The 21,913-nt window shown below is 49.0% G+C and overlaps 1 protein-coding gene across 1 annotated transcript in view; it reads right to left on the bottom strand.

Annotated features, from left to right (window-relative positions):
• Positions 1 to 551: 551 nt before the first annotated feature.
• The window catches only part of LOC144168883 (ras GTPase-activating-like protein IQGAP1), a 41,728-nt gene continuing 20,366 nt past the window's right edge, over positions 552 to 21,913 (bottom strand). The window contains exons 12-15 of the mRNA XM_077697878.1: positions 11,929 to 12,159; positions 10,644 to 10,874; positions 7,513 to 7,781; positions 552 to 3,532 (exon numbers count right to left, since the gene is read on the bottom strand). Of these exons, the coding sequence (XP_077554004.1) occupies positions 3,226 to 3,532; positions 7,513 to 7,781; positions 10,644 to 10,874; positions 11,929 to 12,159 (1,038 nt within the window). The 3' untranslated portion in view covers positions 552 to 3,225. The remainder of the gene's footprint in view (positions 3,533 to 7,512; positions 7,782 to 10,643; positions 10,875 to 11,928; positions 12,160 to 21,913) is intronic.

Below are 21,913 nucleotides of genomic sequence, written 5' to 3'. Positions count from 1 at the left end.
TGACATTTTCCGTTCACTGTGGTGAAGCCATCGAAAAAGATGCGGAAGCCCTGGGTGACTCAAGAGCACATAAAAATGATAAAAAACAAAAATTTCCTCTATCACTCGTTTTTGCGGACACGCTCGGAAACAACGCTAAAGTAGTTTAAAAGATTTAGAAATAACCTGAACACAGAATTGCGACGTTCCAAAATAAACTATTATGAAAACATCTTTGGGCATATCACTCGACAACGCCCTGATGCTGCTTGGAAGACGATAAATGATGTTCTTGGTCGTAACACCAATAGATCCGGTGTGCAAAAGTTTACCCGTAGGCAACCGTGAACTTACAGGCGAAGAACTTGCAGACTACTTTAATACTCACTTTGTTAATGTAAAAGTGGCTGATAATAACCAACCCGATATCAGCACTCAGTTTAGCAATTCTATCGACAGTTTTTTTATTCAAAGAACAGATGAAATTGAAATAAACAATACATTTATGCTATTGCGAAACAGTAAGGCACTGGATATTGACAACATTCAAATTGAACCAGTTAAGTATGTTTTGCCTTATCATCGCCTCCCCACTTGCTCATATTTTTAACTTGGCGATTGAGCACGGAATTTTTCCCGATGCCATGAAAAAAGCAAGGGTATCAGTGATTTACAAAGGGGGAGACAAGAACAATCCATCGAACTATAGACCGATTTCTGTTTTACCTGTTTTTTCTAAAGGGTTAGAAAAAATTATATGTTCACGATTAACAAATTTCTTCGACGCAAAAAATGTGCTTACTGAGTCTCAATTTGGCTTCCGAGCGGGAAAATCCACAGAATTGGCTTTATTAACTTTAAAAGAAAACATCCTTGGAAACATTAAACAAAATTTATATACAGTAGGTCTTTTTTTAGATTTTAGTAAGGCCTTTGACTTAATAGACCATGACATTCTCACGATAAAGCTTAAACAATACGGGATTCGCGGGAGCCCTTTAGCCTTGTTGCTCGCACGGATTGGTGTCACCGCTTGGTTTTATGTTTGCAGTCACAGACCAATCAGATCTCTGGGATGTCAAAATTGATCCGGAGTCCTCCACTACGGCGTGGCTTAGAGCTTAAGTGGAGCTTTCCGCGTTATACCTTTACAATTATTTTAATACCTACGGTGGTGATTGGTATGTACAAAATCAAACATGCCCTGACGTAGGAAAATAAGCTTCCCTGGTATCATTCTGACTGTTCGATTTTTATGTTTTATTCTGATGCGAAAGCCTTATATCTTTATCTGCTTGCTTCACTACAAATATCGTCGAAAGACTGTAGTCGTCTAAAACTCCTGCTACGTTCCTTTCCACTCTACGCTCCCACCCCTCGCACTCTTGTCCTCTCTTCTCGCTCCGGTCGGGATTAATTGAATCGGGGTTTGTTGAGTGCAATTCAATTTTCTCGCCTTCGCAATGCCTAGGCGCAATTTCCGCATCCTTTTCTTTATCTTCTATTCGTTGTTCTGTCTCGAACAGCACGAACCGAAGTCCGTTCTTTTATCAGCGGGGCTCGCAATCTACGACGGTGCTTGTCACGTGTGTCACACTAGGCGAAAGTACATCACTGGGCCTACAGATGCTGCAAGAACACGGAAGTAGGACAAACGCGCATCCACGAAGTTTTAAAACCATGAAATGGCACTACACCGAAATACCACAAGCGCCGCGAGAACTACGCTCACGAGTGACAAGTGAAACAAAAATGACACGTACAGGTATGGACAAACCAAACGTGAACTTTAGAACACACCGTAACACAAATTACCACATAGACCACATACAGACTGTATTGAGGTACGGTTTTCAAACTTCCTAACTATTGTTACTTGCATGTAAAGTTTGACTTTCATCAAAAGAAACGGCGCTATTTCTGTGTTTTGATTCATATTTTCCATTTCAGTTGTCCATGTCTGTACATTCTCTTTGGTCTCAGCCCAGTTACGGCACGCCGCCTGGGCAATGATATCAAATGGTGTTCCCTTCATTGTGGGGTTAAAAACACTGACATTGGGGACGACGGATGCGGCAATTTTTTTGTCGAGGTGTTTGCTAGAGGTGTTTTGTCGAGGTGTTTGCCAATGCGGTCCCATATGCGGAATTCTTGAAGGCGAAATGTCGCACGACCCGTTGTGGCGACGCGTGCCTATCTTTATCTGGGTCCAGTTTATTCCGCCGAGGGCAGGTTTGTAAGCCCACACTACGCCGGTCAACAAATGGAAGTGCTATTGTTTGCCGCTACCTTACAGGAGACCAACGAATACACGACCTCTCTGGTAAAACTTGTGTTCTATATAATATTCTAAGTGCGGCCCAGCGATAGTCAATGGTCGTCAAGAGGTATGAAGCAGATGACACAGGAGTGAGCGATGGCGGAGAAGGCAGCGTGTGAGCACAAAGCACACGCAAAAGAAAGGGGGTGACCTCCAAAAATTTCATGTTCAGATTTCAGTAGAAGGGACGTCAGGGTCTCTTATAAGCTTTTTTCATGGAGGAAAGGCTTTTCTTCATTTGTCGGCACACACGCAGTGCAGACATGCGGACCTATTTCTCCGCCTGCCGCCACAGGTACGATGACGCTGGCATGGGGCAGCGACTGTGCGGGAAATGACGGCGGCAGAGAGAAGCACTTAAGCAGCAACTTCCCACAGCTGTCTGCACTGCGTGGAAGGAATGCTGGGCAATGTGTCTGCGAGCGTCGCCCGGCGTGCGGCGATGAAGACGCAGTCGAAACATGGTTTTTATCTTTTAATGGCGGAATACAAAACAGACTGAAACCCTTGATTTCAGTCGCTGTGGCACGCACGTGAACTCACGTGGGCGTGGTCATAAGCAAAACAATGCCGAGCAGCTTAAACAAAAAAGCCTAAGGTTGGTAGTTGTCAATAAAATAAAAGGTCGTGCTGACACCAGTGTCCGCACATCGCACACTCGCACTAAACCTAACGCCAAAAACAACACAAGCACGCATAAAGAATCCGCCCTCAGGCTTATGGCAGAACTAAAGTGCTATTCGAGGCACGAACGGCGACCAAATTGAAGATGACTAGCTAGAAGACCAACTGTCTAGCAAAATTTTGGCGGGCTCGTACTGCCTGAGCCGCCTGAAAATGCTTCCAAGGAGGCTTCAACCCATAGGTCCTCTCGTGTCGTGAACAATTGCCCGCATCACGTTGGCGAAGCAGGGGCAGCTGGGATCCTACTTCCCGTAGAACTTCTTGTTCAGGAAGAAGAGCAGCAGATTGTTGTTGACCCGCGCCCGCTCCGAGAGCTCGGTGACCGCGACGCCATCGTACTGGCGCTGCAGAAGGTCCTGGATGTCAATGGTGACCTCTTCGGCGCTGACGCCCAGGAACGTTGCGCGCACTCTGAACACGCCCGCGCGCTCCGCGGGGGCGATCTCGAAGCTGACGTTCTTCAGCTGACCCGTCTCGAGGCCGGACACTTCGAGCAAGATGCCCTTCTCGTGCAGCCTTGCACCCGTGTACTTGAGCGTGCTCCGGGACCTGGTCGTTGAGAAAGTCGTGGAAACGTCACCGAATGAGAAACAAATTAAAAATGAACATTAAGGGGCCTGGGTTATCTGGACTATGGGTGCGCTGTAGTTGGTAGAAACCTACAGATTGAATGAGACCACATGCGACTCTTCAACACCCGTTAAAGTGGTGAATACAAGTTTTTCGCCACAATAACAAAAACAACAAGCGCCCCACAAAACAGCACTAGCAAGACAGCAGTGCCCGCCACCTCTTTTTTGGCATGTCAACAAGGGGTCACTCTGGATCCGACTGCTGTGTTAAACCCCGCTGAGTGGCGAATGGAAGAAACTCTCACTGAGAGAGACCGCGATAGAGGGAGAGGGAGAGCGAAAGGCATAACTGCAAAAATAGCGAACCACGAAGGTGAAAGACCCAACAACATCTTAGGGCTGCAGTGCTGCTCGCAGCCGCGCAAATGAAGTAAAAAAAACAAATAAAAACCATCGCGCCTCATTACCTTAAAGGAACACTGAACTTAATTTGCCAAACTCCTTTGTTTGCATTGCGTAGACTTATCATTTATCCGGTTGATAAAGCAGCATTTATTGGAAGCTGCAAACTAACAGCAGTGACGCGCATATGAGATGAGAGGTTGATTGGACGATGTTCAATATTAGAATTAAAACCAGCTTCTGTTTCGGTTCCGAGAAACACGCTTGGCATCCGACGTTGTCGTTTGCTGGGAATCCCGATATCTCCGTAATCAGCATACCATGCTTCTGCCGTGTTGTCGGCTGTAAAATGCGCACTAAATTCACCGTGAACTAGAACTTTGCAGAAGTCTTTTCTAATTGGCTTTTAACTTTGGTCACGTGGTTCCGGCTGACAAAGCGGTTGTGTGTGCTTTCGTCATTTTGGCGTTTCATGACGTTAACTGCCTTTAGTACTAAAGCGTGCCTTATTGAAAACGCACAATTCTTGGTAGGCAATAAAAAACCAGACTAAATTCACCGCACGTGACAATGTAGACCTGTCTTTGCTATTCAGCAGCAATACGGCTTGTATGTCACGCCCTCTCCGTGAGTGCCTGAGAAGGCGTGACGTAGCACAACCAGTTGCCGGGAACACTTGCCGGAAAAAGCATGGGGAATTCACTAATTTTATGCAGTCGATCATAGGACCCCAGATAAGCCTGCCAGCACAGCTTGTAATCGCTGAGGCGAACGCAGTGGATGAACGCCCTCCGCGTCACCGGAGACGCTAAAATATGATGCGCTTTGCACCCGCCCTTGAAGCTTGCCTGGCTCGTGCCTGTGACGTAAGAGAAGTGTTCGCAGCAGGCCAAGGGTCGGCTGATTCGGCACTGTGCCCGCAAGCAGTCGGTGCTTATGGCAACAACACGCCACCGGAAACTGGCCAGCGCGTCAGTGTCAGTCTGCATGCCTTCAACGAACTCGCTCGTGGAGCAATAAAAATTACAGCCCAGAAATTGTAAATTCAGTATAAAATTTACTACCCGAAAATAACTACACGAACTTAAAAAAACATGCGGTAACGGGGTTTCGAACATGCGCCTTCCAAAACAATGCATGTAATCCTCCAGAGCACTCGGCCATAAGCCGGCGCTATCGAGAACGGAAATAGAGAATATATTAAAGGAGAGCTTTAGTGTTCTCACTGATGCGTCTGACAACTTTCTCTGACGGTGATGAGGAATGATTCCGGGTGAAGTTAAAAAAATTGGCTCCGATACACGCTGTGCAGGTGGTTGTAAAGTAAAGCTTTAAACGACACCCACAACAATTGCCCATGCGAGGTCACTTGAATTCACAAACGTGGCTAAGAGAAACCAGAGATTCTGCCAGCCGTTACCTGGAATTCGCGGGGGCGACGTCCCGAACGTAGCAGCAGCGTCAGCCACGGCCGGGCTAGAGCGGCGGACGCCGTCGCTGTAGCCCGGCCGTGAGTCCGAAGAAAGAAAACGGAGAGGAGCGTGTTTGGAAGGGCGACACAGCGGAACCTAGCAATCCTGATGTGCTAGCTTGGGCCTACACCACCATGCGACACAAGCGCATACACCGAAACAATTCGGCATGAGAGCTTAGGGATTCCCATTTATACCGATTTAAACTAGTAATTTTAGTTTAGTAAGTTTGAGAATGGCGAGAAAGCGGAGGGAACTTTTATAATCGCCATTTATCAGAACCAGTTGCTACTTTCGTTTTTTATATACTTGTTAAAACACAACCGAATTGATGTACACCAATTTACAGAACGGAGTCCCATTCCTGGCAAGAAGTGCGCAAAAGGTAGCGTTTCCTTACCGGTCAGATGTTTGTATATGGTCTCTACATTGTTTTACCGCCCTGCAAACCAACCCTTGACGTATCTTTGCCATACGACCACTTAACTCCGTCGGTCGGGTGCGGGATACCCAGGAGGTGCTGTCGAACAAATTAATCAAGCCGTGTGAAGGAAGGGCGCAATGGACGCGATGCTGCGCCAAAACAGGCGAAAAACAACCGTCGCTAAAGCAGACAACAAAGCCGTCCCTCCAACGAGCCCGCCGGTGCGAGCAGGCAGCTGCGCGGGGGGAACGCTGAGTAATAGCGCCCTATCGCCGCGCCATCTACACCGTGCTCCAGGAATAAAAACCGCCCTCCCCCTCGCCATCCGCGTTCGGAGTTTCTTGTCCCGCACGCCACGAAGGAATCCTTGGCTGGTAGATTTAGAAAGCTTTGCTTTTAAAAAGGGTTCCAGTGGCCTGAATCAAACCTGGGTCCCTTGCGCCATGAAGCCGGCGTCAATCCGACTGCTCCATATCGACATGGTCAAAGCGGTTTGGTAAAGACGGCAAACAAAGAGTCCGTCATGAGAACGCTTCGCCTTCGACCATCGTCGTCGTTGGACGAAGGGGGTGCACGATTTCTTGGCATAGCCTGCTTATATTTTTATTCAGTTTTAGCACTCCAAGCAGCTTAGACGACTTTTTTTGAATAACGGACGTTTAGTAGGCGTCCCCTAAATTCCCACAAGTGCCTCATCTCCAGCGAATGCATTGCTTAGGCAGAAAAACGATAGCAAAAGTTGGGTCGTGTTGCTGACCGCTATGCCAGTTCACCCAGCGGAAAAACGTGCTTCCCGTACCTTGGGTTCCCGCTGTGCGAAAAACGTTCCGCTTGATTTTAATTCCTTATTACCTAAATTAAATTCGCTGACTATACTTCCGGAGCGTACAAGGCAGCGAAGCGTCACAGGTGCGCTCGTGTGGAGCTAGTTGGACTTGAGCTTGATACAGTCTACAAATTAATTAAAAGCACATTATCCCAGGCACAAATCTTGTGCCTTAGTCTCAACTGAGGAACAAATTGCGACGACCCGCCGGCGACCGGCCGACTAAACGCGGTGCCGACTTGCTGTGTCGGAGGGACGGCGAGCCGTGCAGCAGCGCAGTCAGGCCACGCCATCTCGATTGAGGGACATACGATACGTCATAGGAAATCTCGAGGAGTATGCAGAGAGGCGGATAGCATTTTAGAATTGATTTTTCCACTGAATAAATTCTCGTACACGCAGCTAGAGTGGTCAAAACATAACCTAGAGACTCCAGACTATACCATCAGTGCAATTATTCCCGCAATGTTTACAAATCACTTCAGTGTCCCTTAAAATCTACGCCAAAATAATATACTTCCGGTCTTGCAAGCTTGGTAACTGAAGGCAGCAGTGTTTTACCTTTACGTCACGCTTCAGGGGCTCTGAGTGTTTCCATACACTTGCCTTAATGCCAATTAAATTATGTGAATACAGGGCTCCGAAAATCTGTCTTAGGTCGACTTTACCGTCTTCTTCCAACTTTGCACTGTCTGCACTCACACAGTATCTTCTCTCGTGAGACCTGCTGATAACTTTTATATTAGTCGCAGGCATGGAGGGGAAAAGTATTTTTCCTCCAGTGCGCAAGGCTGCGAATGGCGGCACGGCAAAGCGATCCAACGACGACTCACTTGAGTGGCCTGTGGCGGGCGACATCACCCACGAGTAGCAGCTGCGGTTGTCCCGCCGAAAGCGACTTCCGGCGCGACTTGCTTGTGGACGCCAGGTTGGCCAGGCAGGCCTGCACGTAGCGCCTGTAGTAGTCCACCGTTTCCTCATAGTGGCGGGTCTTGGCGTCGAGCTTGCGCTTCGTCGCCGCCAGCTGGGCCAGCTCCCTCTGGCGGTTGACGCGGCGGTTGCGCTGCTGCAGGATGTCGCCCGCGATGCCGTTCATCACGTCCTGCGAGTGAACGCCGTTGCACGACCGAATGAGTGCTGTGAGGGACGCTATCTCTCCCATCCACAATTTTGCGGTGACGCAGTACCCCGAATGACTTTGCAGTATGCGTGCAAAACGCATGCTTCAAATCCCAACATGTGCGTCCTGAGGGGGGCAAGGGTGGTTAAAACTGCCCACCCCCTCGTAATCACGAATTTCCCCCAGATAAACGCAAGGTGTCTGCAGGGGCTATTTAAAGGAACACTGACGGCAGTTGCATTTAGGCGAGCTTTTGTGTTGTGTGATGATCACCAGAATGCGAGCGTCGTGAACTCACCTTCACCGAGCATCGCACGCTCAGGCGCCGCTTCACAGTAGCTTTGCCTCGATGCGCCGTACCATAGAGATAATAAACTGCGCCGTACGGAGGCCCCGCATGTGCAGATGCGGAGCTGAGACATGACGAACCCACGGGGGAATAAAAGCAGCTCCGTTGTTGAACGAGTTTGTTTCTTATTTTTATTCCAATCTAAGACTGCTGTAGATGAATAAAAAACGACTAAGAAGTACAAAGAAGGCCCGCTCCACCGCCGCGGCGACAGAATAGCGCGGTCTATGGGGAAGACAAATAGAGCGACAGAAAAGAAGGGATGTGGCGACTTTAGTCCAATCTCGAATATCGGGCCGGTGAAGCAGTGGCGAAACGTGAGCGAGTTGAAGGTAAAATTGCTGCTCGGGGGGGAAGCAACGACACCACCCAGAAAACTTGACCGAGTCCCTAATTTCCCACCCTTATATAAACTCAGCCGAACCGAGAATAAGCTTGTTTGCTCTGCCTTTGCGTCATTAGTGCGTAGCTGCCCCAAGATTTTTTTTGCTTATTGATAAAATTTTATTTAAAAAAAACCACTGTGTTTCTTCAGGACATTTTTCTGCGTGTATCCCTGAGGCTCATGCAAGGCTGTAAACAGTGCATGCCATGAGCCCGCAGCGTACGGTTTTGAAGTAAACTGTAGCGCTTGTTTTTTATACATTTCTTTGGTTTTGACCCTGGCGCAAAAAGACGGTCACAGGTAAGCAGGTAGCGCACATGGCTTGAAGGCAGTGTCTCACGTCCTCCCATGGCTTCATCGCAGTCACCTTCAACGGGACACAAATGTACCAAAATCCTCATTGGTCAAGGCCTTCAGTCATACTGCCCCTACATTTTTCCCTGCAGACCTATAACACATCCCTAGAAAATACGAAGTTACCGCAAGTAAGGTGCATGCAAACTGTGCTGTTCTGGGGCTAGCAACGACACCACGCAGAAAACTTGACCGAGTCCCTAATCTCCCACGCATAAACTTAGCCGAACCGAGAATAGCTTGTTTGCTTGTTCCGTCTTTGCGTCACTAGTGCGTAGCTGCCCCATTTTTTTGCATATTGATGAAGTTTTGAAGTTTTGATGATGAATGTACTTATTCATATAAAAATTATGGTCATCGTGTATCTTCAATCGTTGCCCCAATTACATTCGCCCGCCCCCTGGCGACCTACCTATGAATGTGTGCCAGTGATACGGAGTCAACACTCCGGAATTGGAATTACTGCGGATTCCTTCCACCTTTTCTCGACCGTGTAACGAAATGGGAATGGAATAGCCACATCGCTTGAAAGAGTGAAATAGGAATTAAATTAGGCGCCCCTTGCCCCGAATGGAATGGGAATGGGAACAGAATGGGCTGGATTTTGAGGCGAGCTGCAACGATTTTCAGATGATACCTACAGCCAAACCAGCTCTTGAACCTGTTGAATTTGCATGCACCTTACGTGCAATAACTTTCCATTTCCGTGATTTTGTGGACTTAATATGCTCGTAAACTACTGCAGTGATGACAAATAAATTACGTGAGAAAAGGCACGCGATATCACGCATTCATAGCAACCTCCTTTTAAAAGGCGCGCACCCGTTGACATCCGGGTCCGTCAGTTTGGCGTAGTGATACCGTACATGAGTTATTGCCGTTCTTAACGTGTGCCCGAGTATACCGTCCTACTCGCGCCATTTCAAAATGGCCGCCTCGCGGCAACAGCGCATGTGGGTAGCACCAGAGATTGGGACATGTGTAGGAGGGGCTGGAGGTAAGCCGGTAGAACTCCAGATTGTAAGGCGGGAAAAATACGTACCACCTCGTTTACCCCCCCTCCCCCCCCCCCTAGGGATTCGTACTCCGTCAAATTGAAAGGAATTGAGGAAAGGTCTGATTCCTCGGAACACCCGCCGCGGTGGCTCAGTGGCTAAGGCGTTGCGCTGGTGATCACGAGGTCGCGGGTTTGACTCCCGGCCGCGGCGGCTGCTTTTCTGATGGAGGTGAAAAGCAAAAACGCCCGTGTGTACGAGATTTCGGCGCACGTTAAAGATCCCCAGGTGACCAAAATTAATCCGTAGCCCTCATTAATCCGCGCGCCTCATCGCCTGCGTTCCGTGGCGCGTAAAACCCTACAGTCAATCAATGATTCCTCGGAACGAAGTTGGGATGGAATGAAATGGGGCTGCCTATTCGGCAACACCGATGTGTGCACCCTGCCACTTTGAATAAAGTTCTGCGGACGCCCGTGCCTACCAGTGTATAGTGCTCACCGAAGAATTTGAAGGTTCGATTCCTTTTTGCAGCTTGCACGTACAGGCAACCACACATGTACTTTACGTGTATAAGTTATCATACATACCATGTTTCAGCAACCAATCGCTAACTCAGTATAAGGCAGCATATTCCTCGGATATATGGTACACGTTATCGAGGCAAAATGTTATACAATATTATGAGATGAAGACAACAAAGTTTGTTGAATTGCAGGTTAAAGACAGCTGTGCCAGAGATTCGGAAAGACCTCGTATACCTGGTAGTCGTCCTCGGAAGAAGCAAGGCCGCGGTCCTCGAGCATGCGCAGGTTCTTCTGTAGCGCCTTGCGGAAGGCCTCGAGGGAGCCGTACTTTCGGCGTCCCAGAAGACTGGCTGTGGATGTTTTAGGGCTACGGACAGAAGTCTGCATTTCGAGGAAGTCCCGATCCAGGTCCGGGCTGACTTTCGCGGTGAAAAGTTCCTGAATCGTCGTCACGTGCTGAAATACCTGAGACGACAGAAGGGCGCACGTAGCTTTCACAGCACACAATGAAAAAGTGGTGTCAGCAGCGAATTTTCATCACTAATAACATTGACCACAACACGCAGGGGAATATACTAGGAAATGAGAACTTACTCCTTCAATGCGACACCGTTATTGCTGGCGATTCTTTTTGTTCGCGCTTGGCGATGAGGTGATTGTTAATCTGTCGCATCATAAGCCATTCCAGAAAACAAGCCCACAGCTGCAAGGCCTTGCTGTGCGAGTCATACATGGCTTTGGGTCACTAGCCCGTATCGCTTCCAGGCTTAATTTTTGCGAGGTCATTTTGCCCCTGAGCTGCCTGAACTACAGCGTTTTAAACTTGTGCATAAAACATGATGGGATACAGCCATGCAGAGCCTAGCTCTGTTAATGTTCAAGCATTACATTCACACGGTCTCCAACTCCTAGAAGGAAGGAGCAAAATTTCACGGCTTATATTCTTTCATGAACTAACACAGCCCTAATCATTTTACTTTCTCACTAATAAAACCCCACAACACATCTCTGCGTATCGACCACCCTAACAAAGTGCACCCGGAACTTTCCCGTATTGACCTACTCCGCTTTTCCTTTCTCCCTTCAACAATTAGTGACAAGCGCCCATCACAAAACCCGAAAAATTTGCCGAAGAACTTGCAAAATTGTTTTTGTTGAGTGTAACAAAAACATGGTAGTATTTGCTTGTGGTGTATGGGTAGAGCCTATGTCCTGTTAAGTTTGTGGCTAGCTTTGTGTTGCTTGGTTGTTATTGTTATGTTCCGTTGTTTTGTAACTGTACTATTTTGTACACCGAGTTTTCTGTTCCATTGTACCCTTGTTTAAATCCAATCTAGAAATTTCGCGCCTGTATTCTCTCCAATCTAGAAATTTCGCGCCTGTATTCTCTCGCGACGCTTGAGTGTACCGTGTGATTTGGTTATTCCCCTCAACGTCATACAAAAGGAAAAATAAAAAAAAAAATCCCCAGCTGAACCGCCGGAAAGTGCATCCGACTACTGCAGAGCACCCTCCTCACCCGGAGCAGTTCGACGACCATGTGCTTGGTCTCCCTGAGCAGCTGGTCGGTCTCGGGGGCGTCTTCTTCCTGCTCGGAAGAGAACTTGCCGTACAGGGACAGCGAAATCTTCACGGAGGACAGCGCGGCCACCTCCGCGGCGCCGTCCGCAGTGGCGCCCCCGCTCTCCCCCACCAAGTCTTCCACGGTCGGCTCGGGGCCCAGGCCCAACAGGAGGCCATGCAGCGGGTCCTACGAAGAGCGCGACGTTCAATGCAAAATACTTATGGGAGGATCGTTCCGTGCACTGAACGCGTGTTTCGCGTTAACCTGTTTCCTTATTTCTCCTGCCATTGTTTGTATAATAGGAATAATTCTTACATCTGTTTTATGGAACGCGTGGGGTACAGAAAATCGTGGTGAGCTAGTCAGAATCGTCGAAAAGGTGAAGTTGCCGAAGGCGGAGATCGGGGGCCGGGGATCCCGCACCAGGAAAACCAAACAGCAGGGCATGGGAAAAGTTATAGGGGGGCTCTGAGAAATGGCGACGCAGCACCCGCCAGAGTTATTGATATAGCAGTTGCGAAACTTCCCATAAGCCTCATGCATCAAAAAGTGGACCCACGATTGGTCCACTGTTTTGGATGATGATGATGTGGATACCCCTTTGTATCGGGTGGACACAACTTTGGCACCCTAGCCGTCGCTTCAAACTATATCTATAGGAAGGAAGTCCCAACGCTTGTGGTAGCGTGGAGCCCTCTGGGTCGGTTGGCGACAATACAGCACACTGGGTAGTGCTTCCCCGTAGGCTCGGCAGATGGCACTTTGCACCGCTGGGGATGAGTCGAAGCGCTGACGGTAGAGGAGGGTGCTCCCGCGCTGGCCTCGAAAAGCAGTGCATTCCCAGTGTCGTTGTCGTACAGCGTTTCCGCTGCTTGGGTGGACGTGGAGCGATACAGCTCCAGGGTGGACTTTGAAAGCATGGCCGAGCACCACTGGCCTGTTTCCACCTCGCGTATACGTTTCCGCGCCACGTGGCTCAGCTTCTGGGCGTCTGATGTCCGTAGCGGCTCTGCAAGAAAGCCGAACTTTGGACTCCACGTGTGCACTCGTGAGGTCCACACAGTCTGGGTGCTCTTAAAGCCCATGTACTGGAAGACACGTCGCGCCCACCGCTCATCGTCCATGTGCCGAAGTTGAGCCTCGAAGAACAGCTTGCTGCTTCCCACTCGAGACTCGAAAGACGACCATCCTAGGTCACCTTTGATGGCCTCAACGGCCACACGACCGTGGCAGCCGAGCGCTACGCGTCCCACCTCGCGCTGGCCACGCTTCAGCCACGCTCGGGTGCTGGATGAAAACCCACACCCCTGCGTTGGCGAAGGTCTGGGACATGGCCCTCCTTCAACAGCTCACGAACGAGGGTGTATCTGTTGCACCCCCACATTTACCTCGGCATAACACAGCACTGGCTCTTCGGCAGGCCTGCCTAAGGTGTTCCTCGTAAGCCCCCAGTAGATCCGACGAAGAGGAGAGTATCACCGCAAGGTACCGGTACACGGTCGCCCAGGGGATGGTGTCGCAGTTCGGCAGGAGCACGGTGTTTACTCCTGGACTTCTGGAGAACTGGAGCACCGCAGATTTCTTGGGGCTGAAGGAGAGGCCAACAGGGAGAGATATGTGGCACTCAGGGTGATGAGCCGCTGGATGTCAGGGATGGTTTCCGCCAGGAGCACACGATCATCCGCAAAAGCCAGTCCGAGTACCACCCAAATATGTGGTAGTCCCTCGTACAGGAACTGGAACGGGAATCCTAGTCCCGAGTCGATCAGACTTCGCTCCAGCCCAGAAACATACAGCATGTAGAGCAGGGAGAGGAGCGGACAGCCCTGCTTTAGACCCCACCGTACAGGTACCGACTACGATTGAGAATCACCTAGACAGGCCACAACGGTGTTCTGTACATCTGGCGTAAGATGTCCACCAGTGTTTGTGGCACACCCAGGGCCGACATTCGGCTGAGCATCGGCTCATGATGGACGATGTCGTACGCTTTCGCGACGTCGAGGAAGCACGCGAAGAGACTCCGTGACTCCTTCCGTGCCAGTTCAATTGTCTGGCTCAAGGTAAATAGATTGTCTTCCAGGCGGCGATTGGATCGGAAGCCAATCTGTAGCTCCGTCAGCGCCCCGGAGCACTCCGCCCACTCATCCAGATTTTCACCACAAGGGTAAAGCGGTACACTACACTGGTCACCGGGATGGGTCGGTAGTCCCGTATGTTGCCAGCAACCCCACCTTTCTTGCGGACGAGGCGCGCGCGGCCGCACTGCCAGTCGGCTGGAACTGGCTCACCGGCAATGATTGCGGTCAAAATAAGGGCCAGTGTGTCGCGGGTCACATTCCCTAGGCTTTTCACCAAGCCCGCCGGTATTGCATCGAGACCCTGGGCCGTGCTCGAGCTCATTCCGACAAGTGCGCGGTTCAGTGCGCGCCGAGACACCTGCCAGTCGCACTCGTAAGTGTCCGCGATACTGCAGTGTGGAGCGGACTCTTAACTTCGCTCTTCAGTTGCATTGGGCGGCAAGGGGTTCCACGATATCCGTGACGGGCGCGCCTGTTTCCTCCCGGAGCTCTGGTAGAGTGGGTTTCCGGTCAAGTGTTGCCACATACGCCCAAAACTTCTGGCTCTTGTCGCCCAGCAGCAGTTATGGATTGCAGCTGGGCGAGATCGTGAGCCGCTATTTTCCGTTATACGACCTGCTGCATAGTCCGCTTGCATGCTAAGTACTGTTCCCACAGCATTTGGCACTGGCTTGTGCAAAGTGCTGCCGTCACCGCGGCCCGGTGCTGGCGATTGGCTGCTCGACGCGCATTCAGAGCCGCCCTCACCTCCTTGTCCCACCATCCTTTCCGCCGCACCCTCCCCTCTCGCGAGTTGGAGCGAATCACATAGGCGTGCATGATGCACCGTACTTCCCCCGCGTATTTTTCGTATCTCTTTGGTTGTGTAGCTTGTACACGCAGCTCGAATTCCTGCGCTACAGCCTCGTACGCTGAAGCGGGAAGAAACCGCCGGGAAGGCTCACGCTGTTCCTTGCAATCCCTCCCAGCAGATGTGGTGAAGCTGACCTTTATGCGGTTGTGGTCGCTGCTGGCGCTGAACTCTCCCGCTTTATGGATGTGGACGTGCTGGACGTGTCGCGCCAACATGTGGGACCATCGAGGAAAGAATGTGTGGGACACTAGCGCGTAGTCGATGCAGCTGCGGCTGCTCCTGGCACACCACGTAAATTCGCCCTCGCAGTCCGGTGGCGCCATCTATTGATGACAAAATAAACAATACAACTTGGTTCACGGCCTCCGCGATCGGCTGCCGGCGGCGCGCCGTTGCTCCGGCCGTCCCATTCGGCCGGAGAGAGCGTAATTTCGAAGGGGCCGTTGCGGCGCTTTCCGCCGCACCGCGGAGCGCGGAGCCGATGGTTGAAAGCAACAGCCGTCCGTGCTGCGCCGGTCCGCGAAAGGGCTTTTGACAGCTTTTGCGCTCCGTATGGCAAAAATAAACGGCCATAGCTGCTTTTAGGAATGGAAAGTAATATTACAGCACCTGGTGATGCCTTTATCATATGTCAGCTACTGTGGCGACAAGACCGGTTTATTTCACATGGGCTGTCCCGCACTACGCTCCACGGAACCGACTATGCCTTTCCGATAATACCGCGGTAGATAACCTTCCCGCGTTTAAATGATGTTTAAATCATGAACAGGTATTGTTATTTCTTATGCTGGCGTACGGTCTTAATTCAGTTCTGTACAGCCAAGGCTATTTACTTGAGACAACGGGTGACCACTGTTTTTTCTGGCATTAGAATCAATCTTTATCGGTCGTAATACCGATTGAGACAAAAACGCTGGAAGTGAATTATGTTGAGGAATTCCTGAGCGACATCGTAATCTCCGTGGCACATCTGCGTTACGCTATTACGTTTCTGTTTTCAGCGGCAGCAAACAAAAAATAAGTTTAACTTAGATGTACTCCGTTTTTATTTCGTTCTTAAAGGTATCTCGATGCCTACTGGGAAGCGCAATAAGCACTGTGAGTGGAATGAATACCTAAAATACACGAACTTTTCGTTACTGATTTCAGGTCCCATCTGAGAAGTAACTTAGCTTTTATATGTTTGGTTTGAATGTTAGCAATTTCTGTTCACCCTAAACAGTTACCTACCATAGCGCACAAGCGAGTCCAGGGGCCGCATGGCTTTTTTTACATAATCAGTGCGGAATCATTAAATACTCAATTACGCAAAAAATATGGAGTTGGGGGTCAGTGCGAGCGTTTTCTCTGTATACGTCGATCTTATCTCAGTTTTTAAAAAATCAAAGAAATTGGTCGCCAGGGCGGTTGCATCATTACGCTGTGCTTCATTTAATTGTCATAATTCGTTCACATTGACGTTATAAATGTTACGAAAGTCCCGTCTGCTCTATATATGGCCCTGTGGAGAGTGTATGGATACAAAAAACGGCTGTAACTTTTGTTTTATCGAAACTATCGCGAAACAAATATGACAATGTATTAGCGGAAACGACTCGAACATTACGCAAGGTTTTATCTGCTTTTCACCATTAAGTAGTTCACAGCCGAAGTTGGAATTCCCGTCTGCTGTGAGAACATTTACGTGAGGAAAATGAACAGCTTCATATGGTTGTCCAGTTTCATTAAAAACATTAACTAAGGAGTATACAATATACGTTCAATCACAAATTACAAACAATGTTTGTTTCATGCACTTCTTCGATTGCACCCTGCTGGTCCGGCCGCTGGTCAGCTTTCACACAGAAGAACGGCAGTAAACTGTTTTTTTTTTATTATACGCAGTAGTTTTATTCACAAATGTAGGATCTCAAAGCGTGTGACTGACACAAGCAGAAAACATTTCAGTGCGGTAAAAAATTTCATATATATGCTTATAATTTCAAATCACGTTGCAGTGCCCTGTATGTTAGTTTCTTGCGTGATGGGGCCTGGTAGGTGACCGTTGCAACAACATGACACGCCAACTGCAAACTTGTTCTCATCACCCCAAATAACTATTTATATAACTCTATAAATAACATCCGAGAAAGTACTGCGTACCACTCCGTATGCTCGCTCCACGCTTGAAACATGGTCAACCTTTCGTTGATCGCTGGCACACCTTTGCTTCAGTTAAATAAGTTTCTCTAAGCTGCTGAGACAAGCTGACTACATAAAATCATTGTCAAGTCTCTTATTTCATCAAAACAAAACGGCCGTAGGGGAGGCAAGAGGAATTACGACAGCGAAGACACCCAGTCGCGCAATCTCCGCCAACCCATTCAGAGGAGCCGGTGCGAGCGGCCGAACCATCGGCTAACACCGCCACCTCGCGGCACGTTGCGGAGTGAGCCGCATTACATTTTTTTGCTGGGGGACGCGCCGAATGGGACGGCCGGAGCAACGGCGCGCCGCCGGCAGCCGATCGCGGAGGCCGTGCTTGGTTCTCCGCCCGGCGGGCTGAAGAAAAATATTTGGGTCCTTACGTAAATTTTTCGTGCCGAAGAAGCCGAACGGGTTCAACCACGCAAGTGTTATATGCATTCTAACTAAGAAAAGTAAAAATTTGCGCCTGTGTGTTCAACAAGATGCGTTGTCACCTCCGCATTGTCGTCTCCTGCGCGTCATCTGCGTTCTTCCGGTGGCAAAAAACGTTACTTCGCTGTGGCGTCTTTACGCAAGCTCTCAAGGATTATTTAGAGCCACTTGATCAGCTACTAGATTAGTTTGCGCATTCATTATGATGTCGGTCGAGCAAGATCTGAAAATTTAGTACTCCTGTTCGGACCTATGTTGTGCCGGAGTGCCCGCGCAAGCGTCAATTGTCCGAGGCATGCGCAGGCGCAGAAACTGTTGCAACAAAAAACTTCACTTAAACAATAAATAACTTAGGAAAGTGCAAGAATAAAAATTATGCGCCTTTGAAATAAAGTTTAAAGTTAAATTTACAGTTAAAATAATTAGTGTTTTTTGGATAGTGCGTACGGTGGCCACACTGGCGCCACCGTACGTACGATTCAGATGTGGTGGGGGGGTTCGGGTGCGGCTGTTTTTGAGGCGGAGTTTCGCAACTGCCTACATCGAAGAGCTCCGAGCACGGGCCAGTAAAAGAACTCTAGTTCTTTGATTGATAATGCGACCGACGGTGTACTGATGCATTCGTTTCCCGCCTTGTGATTGAAGTGCACCTCCACAATTTCTTCCCTATCTCTGACCCATTTTAGAAACGTGGCCTGTTTGAAGAGCGGGGTCCAGTTTGTACAGTGCAGAGTGCACCTTTTGCAGTGCTCAGCCATGTGGCCCCAGCGTTGTTCTTTACTGCCCAACAGTGCTCGCGCGCTCTGTCGTTGAAACATCTGCCTGTTTGGCCAATATAACACTTGTTGCAACTCAAGGGAGTCTCGTAGACCCCATGGTGCATTCTGTGTATAATTCGCCGTGCTTCTTGGAGCACGATTGCCGCTCCCTTTGCGTCATCACAGGGCAAACCTTCGCCAATTTGCAGGGCGCGCTAAACACCACGTTGACGTCGTACATTTGAACAACTCTTTTGAGGTTATGCGAAATCCTATGCCAATACGGGATAACGTGAACTTTATTTTCTTTTGCATGTCACCTTCCCTCGGTTTTCATTTAAATTCTTGCAGAAGTGCTTCGCAAACGCCAGAAATAACTGTAGAAAAAAATCCCGCATTGCCCAGCCGGGCAATCTGTTCATTAAATGCGTGTGGTACCTTGTGCGCACATGACTTGTTTAAGGCTGCCTTGATGCATTTCCCTTTTGATTAATTTCGAGTGAGCGCTATCAAGTGGAATCAACTGCTTGTTTGAGCGCGGCTTGTATTGCCAACACACGTGCGTGTTCGGAAAAGTCAGGCTCAAGTCTAGGAGCCGCAGACAGTTATTGCTAGGCAGCTCCCACGAAACTTGAGCAATTTTGACTATCTGACAAACGTTTTAGTGACGCCATTTACTACATCATTCAAGCTTGTTCCGGCCACTTGATTAACCACAACAAGATAGTCATACACATATCAAAATATCGTGATGTAATGCGCATCTGCCAGTTTCGTCTTTACGCACCTATCAAAGGCACACAAATAAATATCAGAAAAAAGGGGGCTAGCGATGAACCAATACAAACTCCACGCCGTGTAGCAGAAAACCTGTCTTCAAATTCTACAACAGTACTCCGAAGGTAAAAATGAACAAGTTCCAAAAACTGTCACTACTAACACCGGTTTTTCCGTTAAATTTGAATTCACCGAAATCATCTATTTTGTCTCTCAAGGCACTGAACCCAAAATAAGGAACACTGTAATACAAGTCTACAACATCCATGGAGAAGGAATGCACAAAGTTCACGTTATCCCGTATTGGCACAGGATTTCACATAACCTCAAGAGTTGTTCAAATGTAGAACGTCAATGTGGTGTTTAGCGCCCTCTGCAAATTGGCGAAGGTTTGCCCTGTGATGACGAAAAGGAAGCGGCAATCGTGCTCCAAGAAGAACGGCGAATTATACACAGAATGCACCATGGGAGTTGTCTACGAGATTCCCTTGAGACAGATGTTTCCACAGACAGATGTTTCCGCGACAGCGCGCGCGAGCACTGTTGGGCAGTAAAGAACAGCGCTGGGGGCCACATGGCTGAGCACTGCAAAAGGTGCACTCTGCAGGGTACGAACTGCACTCCGCTCTTTGAACAGGTTACGTTTCTACAATGGGTCAGAGATAGGCAAGGATGAGATTGTGGAGGCGCACTTCATTCACAAGGCGGGAAACAAATGCATCAGTACACCGTCGGTCGCATTATCACTCATAACTGGAGCTCTTAGATGGACACGTGTAGGTTCGCACACGTCGTTGGCGTGACGTATTCATCACGTCAGAACAGTGCATTTAACCTAGGGTTTTTCAGTAATAAAGTTTAGTTGGAAGTGGCGCCTTGTCTTTGTCTACGTGTTTCTTCTGGTCCCCGTTGTTTAGCGCCTCAAATTTATTCAAACAATTGTACGTATTTATGAAACCTTTCACATTTGTTCACGATAGTTTTTAAGCCCGTGGGTCATGAACTAGTAAGTCGCCCTGGCGACGGCTAACGAGTGGAATGAGCTTATGATGTTCCAGGCGGAGGCAGTGGAGGCTAATGAGCAGGGCTAATTTCGGGGCGTGCTTTCCAGGGGAGTGGGGGCTCGTCGAGTGGAGATGGCCACGGCCACCGAGCTCACCAGTATGTTTGATTGATTGATTTTGGGGTTTAACGCGCCGACGCAACGCAGGCGATGAGGCGCGCCGTAGTGGAGGGCTCCGGATTAATTTTGACCACCTGGGGATCTTTATCGTGCGCCGAAATCTCGTACACACGGGCGTTTTTGCTTTTCGCCTCCATCAGAAAAGCGGCCGCCGCGGCCGGGAATCGAACCCGCGACCTCGTGCTCACCAGTATGTTCGCGAGGAGATAAACTGAACGTATAGCTTGGCGTCGCCTGTTCCTGGGCAGTTCTAAGCAGAGGAATAAATCTTAACAGGGCATTTGAAGACGAAAAGTGCGTATACTACCAGAGATCTGTCGTGGCTTGTGTTTTCGGTCATATACGCCTCAATAGGAGGCAGGCAGAGAGTTGCTGTTCACGACAAGTGTTCGTCCCATACTCGTGATTGCGAGTGATCTATGAACTTTACGTGCAAACTTGACTAGAAGGCCGAAAGTGTGCAGAGCTATACCTCCACGCTGCGTTTTTAAGAAGTATTCAGGGAAAATCAGTGAGTCCAGAGGTAATCATGTTCAGGTTAGGACACTTTCCGCATCGTACGTACGTGCTCAAGCTTTTGTAATACAACTACTTCTAATGAAATTGGGATAGAAAGAAGCTTCTATTTATTGAGGCCAGGCTGTTTCGTTAGCGTTTGATCACTCCGTTAAAACATCAAAAATACACCGCACAATAGAACTGTTTATATATGCTTTATTTCCTACAATTATCCGAAATACTGTCAATATGATATACAGTCAAACCTCGATGTATCGAACTCGGCTATATCGAATTATTGCCTATATCAAACACTTTCTATATCACGCGGAAAATCACATGCATTTTTAATTTTTTTATTTCGAACTGGGACGGACATGAAATGGGTATATCGAACTCCGCCACCCCAGACTGCCTAGACCGCTCGCGCTCTGTTGACACGCGGCGAGCTATCCCGCAGTACCCTCGAGGATAGCGGTGGCACGATGGGTGTTCCCGACTGCTGCGCATCGGTTGCACCGAAGCAGAATTGGACGGTGCAAAAGCAGAATGCAAGCTTGAAGAAACCTGGGGCCAGCTGGAGCGCTTTGCTGGTGCTGAGCCACGAAGCATGTGCATTGATGACTTAGTTGGCGGTGACGACAGCACCGGAACGACGGCGGAGTTGACGGATGCGGAAATCCTAGCGGAGGTTACTACTGAGCGCACAAACGAAGACGCTGCCGAGGTTGTACCCGCAAGCGTTGATAGTGTCTCGCTCCCGACTTCGACCGAGGCTTCAGCGGTTTTGGCCCTACCGCACCGCTACTGCAGCGCTATACAAGGCACCGGCCTGTCGCTTGTGGAACGTTTGGACTACATTGAGGAAGTCGTGTATAACACGCCAGGCTACCCTGCTGCAGTACTTTAAGCCAAAAGAATAAATACTTTGAAGCACCAACTGAGTATTTACTGCACAATTCGTTCATTTATTGATTTGTACCAGTTTATGACGCGTTTTTTACGTGATTTTATATATCGAATTCTGGTTATATCGAACTATTTCGCGGGCACCGCGCTGTTCGATATATTGAGGTTTCACTGTAGTTAAGCATTTTATACAAAAATTGGGATAGCCGCAGTCTCATAAGCTTAATGCTTAATTTGTTTTTAGGAAGTTCCGGATTCATCG

Source organism: Haemaphysalis longicornis, unplaced genomic scaffold, assembly GCF_048455015.1.
Source record: "Haemaphysalis longicornis isolate Haplotype H1 unplaced genomic scaffold, Haemaphysalis longicornis Haplotype H1 scaffold_2, whole genome shotgun sequence".
In the NCBI taxonomy this organism is placed as follows: Eukaryota; Metazoa; Arthropoda; class Arachnida; order Ixodida; family Ixodidae; genus Haemaphysalis; species Haemaphysalis longicornis.
Note: the sequence above shows the minus strand (reverse complement) of the source record. Positions and strands in the feature narration are given on the sequence as shown.